The following is a 13,677-nucleotide window of genomic DNA, read 5'->3' on the forward strand; positions in this document are numbered from 1 at the left end:
ATCTGTGTGAACTAGTAGTAATTAACGAAAAGAACTGTATTCATACTTTCTCATGTTTGTTAGGTACATTTGTTCAACTCATGTAGGCATGTAGACGTGGTGAAGATGGTTCGCTGATGTTCAAACCGAGGATCAGAAAATGTGATTTACTCTGAATGTGGCACGGCTGTTGGTGTCAGACTGGCTGGTCCGAGTATTCCTGAAGCTGCTGACCTGCTGGGATGTTTCCAACCAAGGTTTATTTAAAGGAAAGAAGATATACAGTGAGCTGCAGTTCTCTGGGTTAAAATGCCATGTTGGTGTCAGAGGTCAGATGAGAAAAGTCAAACTGCTTGAAGTTGACAGTAAAGCAACAGTAATTCAAATAATCACTTGCAGAATAATATCTCCGAACACCCAGCATGTCAACCCTTGAGCTACAGCAGCAGCAGACCACACCAGGTGTCACTCCTGTCAGCTAATAACAGGAAACTGAAGCTAAAGTTTTTGATGCATGCATCCAGCAGGATAAACTATTTCACAAAGCTCAGGTCATCGCAAACTGGTTTCCTGAGCATGACAGTGAGTTCACTGCACTCAATATCAATCCAGTCGAGCACCTTTAGGATGTGGAGGAATGGGAGACTAGCATCATGGACGTGCAGCTGACAAACCCATCGTGTCACATGGGCCAAAGTGTCTGAGGCTTGTTTCCTGCACCTTGTTGAATCTGAAGAAGTAGAGATGTTCTGGAGACAAAAGGGGGCCGAGTGTATATCACCAACTCACAACGGTTGCCTCGAGGCACTTTTACAAAGGAAAAACGCTACAATAAGAGAGAAAACTCTAACAATCAGAAGCACTTGGATACAGTGGAAAGAAAGAACTCCCTTTTAACAGGAAGAGACCTCCAGCAGAACCAGGATCACAGTCACAGTGCCACAATCAAACATATGAGCCAGTAGGTTTACAATGTGCAGTGGCGGCGCTGCTGTTTTCTTATAAAAAATAGATAATGCAGGAAGCACATTTATATTTCTTTAACCTATTCCATGCATAAAATAATTTGAGACACTGATCAAATCAGTAGTCCGGATTTATTCATTTAAGAAGTGTTGATGCAATACGTGTAGCAGAGAAAAACAGCTTTCAAAGAATCTACAGAAGAATTCTGCAACAGCACAGACAGCTGTAGAAACATAGCTTAAACATTAGAAGCTAGAAAAGCTAATGTATTTGTGAGTAATGGGAAAAGAAATAAAACAATAAATATACATTTCCAGATAATCGTTTTCTTTAAATATTCATTTTTAAACAGACACACTTGACATTTGTTTGTTTTATTTCACAATGTGAATTTGGAAACAAATGAAATGTCACTTGGAATGTTTTTGCACGACAGAGTCAGATTTGACCTTTCATGGCTACAAATTACAGTATTAATGTACAGCAAAAGACACATGACACAGGAAGTTGGATCCATGTACTGCTGCTTTTTGTTTGTTTTGCTGAGTCACTGACAGATCTGTAAGGCTGACGCGGCTTCTAGTTGCAGAGTATGCATAGTTCCCCCCAGCTGAGATATTTCAATGGAGAACTCTTTTCAGTGCAGTTAAACTGGACTCCCTTTGGTGTGATTTGATTGCTCAGATGCGAACAGCATAATTAGCACCAAGATGCAGACCATAATTCTTTAGAAGCTCCAGGAGTGCAAACTTCAGCTAAATGCTTGTTATTCTGACACCGGGGCAAATCACACAAACTGTAGCTGCTTCTGGCAGCTTGAGAATAAAGCAACAAACACTCTGTGGAGTTCAGGGTTTTTATACGGGGCACTCACAAGACCGTTCTGAATGAACAGTGGACGACAGAGATGCAGTCCAAAATTTTACATTTTGGGTGGACACTTTTCTTTGGAAAATATCATTAGATTTTAAGTCGAAGGGCTCTGCACATTTGATTTGTAGTAAACCCTCTAAGTAAAGAAATACATCATAGCTCCACAGAACATTTGCAGGCATGAAGTGTGCAGGAGCCGCCCGAGTGGTGCACTGCGAAGCTCGATTAAATCCTCAGTCAGCGATGTTGAGCTTAAAGAGTTTCCTGTGTCACAAAAGTTGCTCTCTTTCTACTAAATCACCATGGTAACTTATGCTGAACACAGCCCGGTGCTTTGGTTTAGAAAGATCCTGAAGTAAAACATTTTCTCTGGATCCGTTCTTTACAGCGTGTTTTAAGTACCTGCATGATTGTTAAGCCAGACTTTATTAAACTGACTGAATGAAGGCCAGCTGTAAAGTTACAGAAGTGCAAACTGCAAAAAAATGAACAAATGTTTTTATACTTCATTCAAATCTGCTGCCTAATCTTATGCACGTAGCTGGATTTGCAGCTACGACAGGAGAAAGCTGAGAACCAGCGTCGAGGTTCCTGTTATCTCCAACTGGGCTTTTAGGTTTTGTCAAGCCAGCGAACACAAACAACGGCTAGCTGTGTTGAAGCCTCTGATACCCGCTGCTTCCTATACGTGTAAGGTTCTGTTGTAGTTAAACCGCACATCTAATGTGTGTTTTAGTTGCTGTTTAGAAACAGGAGCCACAAAGGGTTTTTTCGAGGACCTCTCAGCATACGTCACCAGATTGGAAGTATTTTTTTGGCTTTTCTCTCAGAAAAACTTTAGTACATAAGTGTTGCTGTATTGTCAAAAACAAAATAAAAAATATATATATTGTTCACATTTATCTGTATTCACTCCTGATCACTGAGAACTACCTTGTGAGCGCCCCCTGCTGTGACCTTTTCTGAATTGCACCTCATTTCTGTCTGTCTTAACTTCTGAGCAGGAAGTGGAATGGCCCCCACAGAGCATGCTCAAGCCCATAACACAACTTTATCTATTTAATATGCACTGACCCTGCAACACAGGCGCAATAATCTGAGCCAAAGTTCTCCTGAGGTTTGTCACGGTTCACGTGGATTATTCGTTAACGTGGAAAGAAATGTGAACATGACCTACTTTGAAATAACTTGTGATACCTGATCAGACATGTGAGGGTTAATTAAAAAACACATAACAGAGGTAGAAAATCAGCAGGGTTATTATCATGATAGCCTGTTATGACTAAAATAAAGGAATTACTAAAGAGCAGCTGTTGTTAATAAACCTTCAGGTTTATTGTTTTGACTAATCAAGCAAAACGTTGCAGTAGTTCTAACGGATGTTACTTTGGCTAGCATTGTTTTTTATATTTATTTAAAAACCAAAATGACAAACTCAACAATGAATCGATTCTTCTGACGGGCAGCTACTGCTCTGCTCGATAATCTTCAGTAAACCGACATACATTTAATGAAAACAGTGAAATGTTTTTAGGGTCTCTGCATTGACCGTCACAGGGACGTAAAAGGGAAAAACCTTTCGTCTTAATCACAGTGAATATCTATCGCCACATTTTCCATTTTAGGATCATTTTTAAACCATGTTGGCAACAAAAATCAGCTCATAAGTCAGCAACACTGTTAACGTGTGAGCTGCATTGAATCCCTCGTCTGTCTATTAAGTGCTTTGTGTCAGCCATTCCTAATATAATCTCAAAATGTAATTTAACATCGAATGTTTTTGCTTTTAAAAGCCCTCCTCCCCTTCTGTCGCCGTCTGGCCTGTGATGATTTCTGCTTTTTCAGGTCACAGTCAAACGCTCCATGATCCAAACTGTAACTCTGTTCCTTCTTCCTGCCGTTCTGTTTTAAGCTGTAGGAATCCACACACTCTTCCACTGCACAGCGCTTCTCCACATTTCTTCCAGGAATGACGGACGGCACCGAGTCCAGTCTAGCTCCCCGTCTTTCCCTTCCTGGTCCTCACACAGGCGCAGGGTTTTTAGTGGACTAGTGCAGGTGTACTGGAGGTACTGGCAGCCCTGCAGCAGGAAATCAGAAACAGTGAAGTGAGTGTAGGCGATTATATGAGGCAGGCCTAATTTGGGAGAAGGAAGTCAATCCTACACTCAGGAGCTCAGTTTAATGCAAAATGAGTTAGCTAAAAGAGTTAGCCTCACCTCAGCACTGCCCCAGTACCAGATGGCCTTGATGACACTGTGATTAGCCAGAGCCACAGTCAGCTGGTCTCGACTTCCTGTAATAACGTTTACCAGACCTGCTGGCAAGTCCGAGGACTGGAGCACCTGAGAAAGAGGAGAAGGAAAAGGTGCAATAAAGATAACAACCGGTTTTTATGATTCACGGTGCTTTTTAATGCAGGTCAAGCTGAGGAAACCGAAGACTTGCTTCAACTCTGCAGTCAAGTTTTCATCTTAAATGAAAACAGATCTGCACACAAGTTCACACTGACAGCCTCGTGATCGACTGCAGCTTAAGCTGCGCTGACCAAGCACTTTTAATGCTGACCAACTTAGAAAAACTGACTAGAAACAGGCCCGCAACATTAAGGTACAATTTAAGACTTTCAAACTCTCCATTAGGAAGCATTATCTAACCAACAGTCCACTCACCTACGTCTTTTTCTTTCTTTTTTTTTGCTTAGGCTGTACAAAAACATTTAGGCACCATGTCTTACAATAGCAGGCCAACCAAACATCTGGGGGAACCCAGAATAGATGCAACACTGAAAGGATCTGGAACTGCACATAACTAAAACAATCATGACACTATAAGCAGACTTTTCTAAAACCTTTGCACATTATTTCCATTTGAGTAAACAGCTGTTCTTTCCAAGGTTTGACCTGATTAAAAACATCTTCAGAGCTTCTTTGCAACACGTAAAGCAAAACACGTGCACGCATGTTAGACGTGACCTGACAAGGTCAGCCGCACAGAGCTGTGCAGATTTAGGGATTACCCTCAAACAGCTAGGTGCAGACATGTAACACTCATCCGGTGATGATTTATTTCAGTTCAATTCATTTCATGTGTTCAACGCACGAAGACTCCTTTATCCTCGGCTCACATCCCTTATGCCTGCACAGCCTGTCCTCAAATTATTATTAAGAGGCTAACACTTAGACAGATCACTATTTACCATCACACCAACAGCCACTTTAGAGTCACATGTTAGCTGAGCCACAAGCTCAGCTTCATGGTTGTTAGTATGCTCGTTGTCGTGACCGGTGAGCAATGGCTACGAGGACTGTTCACAGAGCTGGTGAACGGCTGTAATCACAGCGCAGAATGACATACTGAGAGACTCTTCGTGTAATTGGTCTCTTTGACTCGGTGCTCCCTGCCCAGGACGTGCACCTCCTGAGCAATGTGAGCAAACTGCTGCAGTAAACGAGAAACGCCAGCAAACGTGGCGGTGGACACAAAATGGACAAAAGCCTTTATTACTATTTTTGCTTAACGGCGCTTCTTATCACGTCTGACTGGCGTTTCTGCGCGTGCATGATTATGTCATGCTGACGACTGAATTTAAAGTTAATCGACATGCTCACACAGGTGCCCGCGCATGTTTAAAATGGCTGCAGGGTGGCGAGCCTTTCCTCTAGAATGACAGCAGCTCTGCTTCTGACCCACACAGTGTACTGACATTCATACAAACCTGGGCAGACTTTTCTTTTTGTGTAGACTTTTCTATTCACTTGTACAATCACTAGTTTGACCCCGAAGTTAAGACGATATTCAGGTCAGCTGCCTCTGAATAACAAAGACGTATTGCTTCAGTTCGTGTTACTTTTGTTCCACCGTGTTTGACTTTGTGTTCCGACTGAAACATGCAACTTCTTTCTAAAGGTTTCCTGCCACTTGCCACGCAGCACATTTATACACTTACCTTAATGAATGCCAAGACAGGCAGTGGATACTTTTGACTGGGGACCATAATAACAGCATTGCCTGTGGCAATAGTTGCCCCAAGCACGGTTACCATGGAGAGGAGGGGATTGTAGTCAGGTAGGACGACCCCCATGACTCCCAGGGCTTCAGGGATGGAGAGAGCGGAGCCAGAGTTTGGCATGGGCTGAAGGAGAGGGAAACAACGAGCGATCAGACGGCCTCAGCTGATACTTTTCTATCATGTTTCAGCATCTTTAGCAGCTTTGAGTAACATGAAAGGTCTCACCAGCGCTCCTCCCTGGACTTTGTCACAGTAAGCGGCCCAAACGCTGAGCCTGGTAATGCTGAGCTCCACCTCCTTCTCAGCCTCGTCCATTGACAGGCCGGTCTGTGTGTTGATTGCTGCAGCTATGTCCCGCCTCTTCGCCTCAAGGCCCTTGGCCAGAGAGTAGAGTGACTGGGCACGTGCAGACGGGCTCTTTTTCATCCAGCTGTAAGAGACAAAGGCATTCAAAGAAATACAACAATAATAATATAAATAAAACAAAAGCCTGATGCCATTTGTTGGGATTTATGTGTCCGTCAGGTTAAGCTTCATCACGTGGATAAAATCTATCAACTGTTAAAGACTGCCGATGAGTAATGGCCACACGTCCTGCTTCACAGCTTGTGTTTGTGAGATTTCAGTGAACTCTGTAAGCAGTTTGTGTCGAGTTCATGACTCTGCACTTTGTCTTCTTATCTGTTCCCACAGTCAAGTTGTACATTGACTGATGGCAAACGCACACAGCCCGGCCCTACAGTAACCAGCTGATAAGAGCAGATTAAGAACACAATGTTCTACATGGAAGGCTCAGAGGACTCATCTACATGTTGTGTATATGGAGTAAAATGTAACAAACAACATTAAAGTGGATCTACGCTGCTCAGTTCACTCTCCAGATTTCTGCTTTGTGACTCTACTCGTCGAACAGCCTCGTCTGACTCCAAGTTAAAAATATTAACATTTCTTTAGTGGCTCTGTCGTAGACGCAGAACTTCATTTTAAATCCTTCAAGGTCTTAAATAATCACATCTTAAAATCCTCATATTACCGTAGTATACCAACAAAGCACTCTGCTCTCAGACCGGCAGTGTCTCAATGCACAATCAGCTTTCAGCCCTTCTGTGGAAGCAGGTGCAGGTGTGGGTCTGGGAGCTGAACCCCGTCTCCACTTTAAGAAAAGACTTGAAAGAACCTGTGAAACCATCCAGAAATACTACAGGGATGATTTGTACCTACGTCATTACTTGATGGCTTTTCCACTAATATAGTGACTACATCTTGGAAAATCTGTGCAGTTTCATAAACTCTCAACAGCATCTGTTGTGCGAGTACACAAACCTCAGTTGTGTTTGTGGTTTTTTTGAATGACCTGTACGTGTTCACAAACACGTACAGGTAGTTTGCGCTCTCACCCTGGCTGGACTTTGACAGCAGCCTCCACAGCATTGCGAACGTCCTTCCGGCCCCCGTCTGGGCAGTAGGCCAACAGACCACCACTACCACCTGGTGGCTGCACAGCCACACTGCAGCCAGACACTGACTTACATGCTTTACCAGCAACAAACTGCAGGTGGGACTGAGGGGCTCTAGAAAAACGAAAGAAAATGTAATGATGCGATTAGTGCTGTGCAACACATTTTTCCTGCAACATTTACCAGCTATAATGCTTCACAAACATACCTGGCAGGGTCCGACTCAGCAGGAATGATAGGTGGGGACGTTTCTGTTCCGAACTGCGTGTAGTCCATGGAGACGGGAGAGGAGCGAGGAAGAGGGGGGGAGGAAGAGGAGGGGCGTAGAAACTGGTACAGACCCTGACAGGATAAAGAGGGGATATAACTATCGAGTGATTTATGTGGGCGTGTTTAGTAGGGATGTTTTGCACTGCAGGAGCTGGTGTCTACGGAGCTGGAGACCAATAAGAACCTCATATCTAAAGACCAAGGTTATTAGTGCTGCGGGGCTATATGAGCCTAACAGAAAACACTAAACTAAGGACGGTGAGACGACACCCAGGGGACGTTGAATTCAAACATTGAACTACAGCAGCATGTGCAAGCAGTGTTACTGATCCAGGCTCTGTCGGCCTGTCAAAACAACAAACCTCCTGTCCTCCATCGGTGCAGGTCCCGCTGTCTTTGTGACCGGAGACGGGCAGACAGGGGTCACAGATGGAGTGGGAATTCACCCACACAGAGCCAACTGACAACCTGGCAGGACACGAAGAAGAAATATTCATTTTAAAGGAAATAAATATGAATGTTAGTACTAAATGGACAGTCACGAGATGTGAAGCCGACCATGAAAGTCAATGTATTCGCTTTACACCGAGCACAGGTGGTTGTGACGAAACGACTGTATATGAAAGTAAAAAGAAAAGTCAACAAAGAAACGAAGAGAAGGAGAAAGAGGAAACAGACAGCAGAACAGAAGGACAGAGAGCAGAGAATGCAGATGCACCTCTGAGCTGTCTCCAGAGCGAGGGTGAGGTCTTCGGTCCAGATGGATGCTGCCTGACCGTGAGGACTGTGGTTCCCTGCACAGGGCAGAAAATGTTACTCCGGCGCCTTGTTCAACACAGGCCCAGGTCTCTGATTACGATGCAAATGCAACCCTTTAAAAAACCCTCAAACCTTATTCACGTTGGTGTCTTATAGGAGACGTTTTCACATGAAGCTTCTTACCAAGAGTCACGGCTTCTGTGTTGCTTCTGAAGGTCATGAGGGGCAGCAGTGGTCCGGGACAGGGGTTGAGCACACATGGTGAGGAGGGGGCCACCCCACAGAGCACAGTGGAAGGATACTGGGCACCTGACGTGGGATCAGCACAGGACTGAACCAACTGAGGAGAGATCATTTAAAACTGCTAGTTATGGGCAGTAAACTCAGAGGAAATGAAGACAAAGTGGTGCACACCATCAGCAGACGAGTCTAAGGGAACCTTCAAGTTCGTTGAAACTTTTCCTGGCATTAACATTTTTAAACCCTGATGTCTCAAAGTCTTCTTACTAACCGTGGCTCCCAGCTGCTGAGCCTCCTGCACAGCAGCATCCACCCGTTCCCTGTCTGCCTCACTGGGCAGGGTCACACATTTCATCTTGGCCATTCGCAACCGGAGATGGGCAACAACACTGTCCACCACACTCTCCTGCACACACAACACCCAGAAGACCTGCAGGCAGAGGGGAGTCCCGTCAAACAGGCTCAGGGATGCGTCGCTGGAATAGGAGTTACCTCGTCGCTCTATGAGCGTACCTCTTTCTTCTTCCTGAAGGCGGCCTCCATCACCTCATCCACGGCACTGTTAATGTCTGCCGACTCAAAGATGATGAAGGGACAGGTGGAGCCGACGCACGGTGACACCGCCACAGGAACTCCCATCCCTGCTGTGGCCTTACACAGCATCACTCCGTCCTCGAAGAGCAGGGAAACATTTTCTTACACACAGCTCAACCATTTGGACTCCATTTCACTCACTCTCACAAAAACACACACAGTCGTGTTTTCATATCTTAGTGGGGACGTCTAATTGACAATGCTTTCCCTAACCCTAATCATCAAAAAGCAATGCCTAATCCAAACCTCGCCTAAGCCTAACAGTAACCCTGACACCAAAACCACATTAAGAGTCTCAAAAATGCCCTCAAACTCGAAGGGGCAGGCATTTTGTCCCCATAAGGCAGGGGTGTCCAACTCCAGGCCTCGAGGGCCGGTGTCCTGCAGGTTTTAGATCTCACCCTGGGTCAACACACCTGAATCACATGATGAGTTCATTATCAGGCCTCTGGAGAACTTCAGGACATGTTGAGGAGGTCATTTATCCATTTAAATCAGCTGTGTTGGCTCAAGGACACATCTGAAACCTGCAGGACACCTGCAGCTCCGTACCCCTGCCATAAGGGCTGTTGGTCCCAGTATAGTAACATTCCCATTTCTGGTCCCCACAAAGACATGCAAACATGGCACACAAACACACCTCCTTGTTGCCGCAGTAGTTGACGTAACTGATGCTGTGGTTCTGGGCCACTTTGACACCCAGTGTTATGTCACTTCCTGTTAGCACATTAAGAGCCCCAGCAGGAAGTCCTGCTCCTGTAAAAAGCTGAGCCAGTAGTAGTACTGGGGGGGCCGTGCTCTGACCGGGGACAACCACCACAGAGTTGCCTAGAAGGAAGAAGCATTCATTTATACCTCACAGCTCCTCTGACACCACAAATAAAGATATAAAACCTAAACGATTAAGATGATAACAAATTACAAAAAGAGATAACTGGCTTCTCTCTCATGACTAATCTTAAGCTACACATCTTTGGCCTTTGGGTGAATTTTCTGGTATTTAATAAACCATATAATTTATTAATCAACTAAAGCATGAATCGATGAATATAACCACAGGCTGCAGGGCTCTTTGGTGGTTGATGAGAGAAGTGCTTTGATGTTTTTCCCATATCAAAGATCTGGATACATTTGATAGTAATTAAGATCTAACAGCGGACCACAAAAACCAATTCTGAAAAAGTTGGGACACTGCAGGAAAAGTAAATAAGAACCAAATGAAGCTCTTATAAAATAGTATTTCATCCCAAATGTTTAAACTGAGACATTTCAGTATTTCACTTTTAAACTCAGGTATTAAGACGATTTTGAAATGTTCAGATTTGATGTTAGAGTCAGATTAGGGTTCAGCTACAAACATCAGTGTGTGTTTTACCCATAGCCAGTGCTGGCAGGACTTTGAGCAGAAGAGAATAGAGAGGACAGTCTTTCGAGGTCACCACTGCCACCACACCTGGAAGATAAAAAATAAGAAAAATTATGAAACACCACAATAAAAAGACTGAGAGCATTTTGTAAAGATAGCTGAATTCACTTACCCAGAGGTGTCCAGTCAGTGAGGAGTGTGTCTCTGAGCTGCGCCCAGCTGCTGTAGAACTGCAGCAGCCTGACCAGGGCGGCAGTGGCGCAGGAGGCCTCACAGAGCTCACACAACTCTGAGAGACACTGGCCGTGCTGCCCGAGGACACTCACCAACCTGTTAGAGGACAGAAATTCATCTTTATGTTAAACTGGTGGCTCAAAAACAAAGCAGCGAGGTGTGTGAAGGTGTGTTTGTTGGACCTGAGGAGCACTTTGGCCCTTTGGTTGCAGCTCAGGCTGCTCCAGGACTTGAAACCGTTAACAGCAGAGGAGGCACACTGGGAAATATCAGCTTCTTCAGCGCATGCTGTGCTGCATACAATACTTCCTGGAGAGCAGGCAGGCAAAACACTGAGACCATCATTATCATTAGGATGTTTGTAAAAAGTCTGAAACACTGACTTGTAATGAAGAGGTTTTAACTTCTGTGTAACTGTGTGCTTAGGCTGCTCTCACCTTTAGAATCAGCCAGGGAGCAGCTCCGTCCGTCTGCTGAACAGACAAATTTACCGTCAATGAAGAGACCCAGAGAACGGGAACGATGCTCCAGCCAGGCCTGATGAAGAAGAGAGGGAACAGGGGAAGGATCAGCTCCAGAACAGAGAGACCAACACTCCCACACAGATTCAGTTTTGTTAAAAGGTTACTGCAGATTTATGAAAATCCTTGAATTAAAATAAAAAAGTCTTGCTTCCCTTTTATCAAACCGTGCCTGTATGAGTACAGAGGATGAGGATGCCGAACATCTCAGACAAGCTGTTATCTGGAGTCTTACAGGTAAAGGAGGCCCTTCTAATGTTTTTGCAAATCTAAGCATTTGCATATAAGAGATGTGCATTATTTTGAAAATAAGAAAAGAAAACTACAGTCTATCGTGCTCTCAACATTTTAAATCCACAACATGTTAACATCGTCATTAGCACACTCGTGAAATTATGGCCTGCAGATGAGCAGCACCCAAAACCAAAAAAACCTTTTTACTGGTTGAAGAGACCAATATACATGGCAGTGACTGATAAAGGCGGGTAGGCAAAGTGAAGAGTGTCAGCTATTTACAGACTGAAGACCAAAGTACAGAGCTCAACTCTCTGCAAAGCACCAACGGCAATTTTTAGCAGTGTGTATTAACTGAGCCGTGGTGCTGGTACTATGGTCTCTCATGCGCTACATGATGTGGGCTGTCAAATGACAGCATGCTAGTGGTTTGAGTGCTTCTCCAGTAATTTAGCACTCTTTGTAAACCTTCAATGTCCTGACAGCCACAAAAACCTTTACACAGCTGTTTTTACACAGCTGTTTGCAGATTAGCAATCATAGACTGTACACAGAAGATGGGAGTAGCCAGCTGATTTTACTTAGTTTTAGCAGGCCTGGCACCATGAACGAGGGGTAAACCTTTATTGAGAGATCCCATCTTCTACATTTGGTATTTGGCAGAAGCTCCTGTTAAACTCTTTTCAAGTTCAGGTAAAAAGAGGAAACCCCTACAATGTTTTTCACGGACTACGGTGGGATACGGACATAAAAAAACAATCTACATGAACAGTAATCCCTCGACACATTATAATGTAATTATGTGTCTAGTTCTGTCACATGTTTGTCTTGTGAGGTACACTGGGCTAACGGTTAAGCAACTTCACGAGTCCAATAACTTATATATAGGTATCCGCTAACTCCGCAGCACAGCGTGCTGTGAGTAAGTTTAGTTTCAAAGCAGTCTCCGAATATGAATCTGAACGTTACCTGTGCAGTAGCAGTGCTAGAAGTTGCTGCTGGCCCGTACTCCATGCTTTGGAAAATCTCGTACACTGTCTTGGTGCTGCTAACAGCCATAATAAGAAGAAACCACTGTGGGAGCAAATCTCGCCGTCGCTGTGCGTGGTCGTTCTTGGATGGAGTTAGGAAGAATACGAAGAGAGAAAGCTGGCAGAAGGGGAACTCGAGCGTCACTCCGACTCTGAAAGAAACGTGCTAGCTTCCCTGAGCTGCCAGAAACGCGCAGATCGATACGTGAGAGCGAGAGGATTCACTCCTCCCGACTTCCGCTATTGTGTGCGCTAAGTTCACCAGAACACAGATAGACCGTACTAGGATGTATGGACACTGAGAAAATGAAAATAACCTTTTTTAACTTCGTAAAGCACAATCAATCCAGTTTTTAGTTTTAGTTTTTTCAAACTCATACAAATTATTGTAATAAAACGTGTGACATAATTTCAAAATAAAGCCTAATTTCCGGTGTTTGTGCCAAAAACTGATTTTTGGTATTTGCCAAAACTGATATATAACTTGTTGGTCTATAATATGTGAAACATATGTCAAATGTATCCGCCATGACTGATATCAAGTCATCTTGAGCCACAAACAACATTATTGTAACAAGGCAGAAGCTGCAATCAGTTTTTGGCAGTGACTTTTATATATCCTTTATTTATCCAGTTAAGAAAATCTTGTTGGCATTAAAAATGTTTTTTTAAGGTTAATCTGCCCAAGAGGACAGCAAATATTACAAACAATATCACAATAGTTCTGTAAACATATTTTAAGTGGACAAAAAGGACCGGATTGGTTACAATATCAAAGAGTTATAAAGATACTTGAAAAACATGTAAATTTTAAAGTTTAGATTTAACCCTTGTGTAAACCCTGTTCACCGAAGTCTATTTACCAACGTACGTAAAGTTTAAAACACACACACGCACACACGGAAACATTCGGTCACGTGTCCAGTCTGTCATGTAGCTAAATAAAATAATAATAATTTAATTTTAAAACAAAAAGTGATTTTGAATGATTAAAAAATGAAAATCAATGATAATAAATGAGGGGCAATTCGCTTTAAAAATGACTCATCACATCTTAGGAGGTTATGGTGTTAAATTTTAAACTTAAATCACTTTTTTTAAGTACATGTGTAATTGTGTTGTCTGCCGTTTTGAAGACTTC

The 13,677-nt window shown here is 43.6% G+C and overlaps 1 protein-coding gene across 1 annotated transcript; it reads right to left on the bottom strand.

Moving 5' to 3' along the window:
- Window positions 1–1,074: 1,074 nt before the first annotated feature.
- On the bottom strand, window positions 1,075–12,746 carry aldh16a1 (aldehyde dehydrogenase 16 family, member A1). The gene is made up of 17 exons (XM_085402890.1): window positions 12,475–12,746; window positions 11,188–11,287; window positions 10,933–11,059; window positions 10,689–10,846; window positions 10,526–10,603; window positions 9,791–9,978; window positions 9,070–9,228; window positions 8,828–8,986; window positions 8,500–8,656; window positions 8,276–8,351; window positions 7,920–8,025; window positions 7,496–7,629; window positions 7,228–7,401; window positions 6,056–6,260; window positions 5,768–5,953; window positions 4,038–4,163; window positions 1,075–3,899 (listed from the first exon to the last, which is right to left on the bottom strand). The coding sequence occupies exons 1-17, from the start codon at window positions 12,562–12,564 to the stop codon at window positions 3,726–3,728; spliced, it is 2,397 nt and encodes a 798-aa protein (XP_085259016.1). The 5' UTR covers window positions 12,565–12,746; the 3' UTR covers window positions 1,075–3,725.
- Window positions 12,747–13,677: the final 931 nt, after the last annotated feature.

The sequence above is a fragment of the Rhamphochromis longiceps genome, linkage group LG4, assembly GCF_057381845.1.
Source record: "Rhamphochromis longiceps isolate RC_006_pf linkage group LG4, R_longiceps_female_GT1.1, whole genome shotgun sequence".
Lineage (NCBI taxonomy): Eukaryota > Metazoa > Chordata > Actinopteri > Cichliformes > Cichlidae > Rhamphochromis > Rhamphochromis longiceps.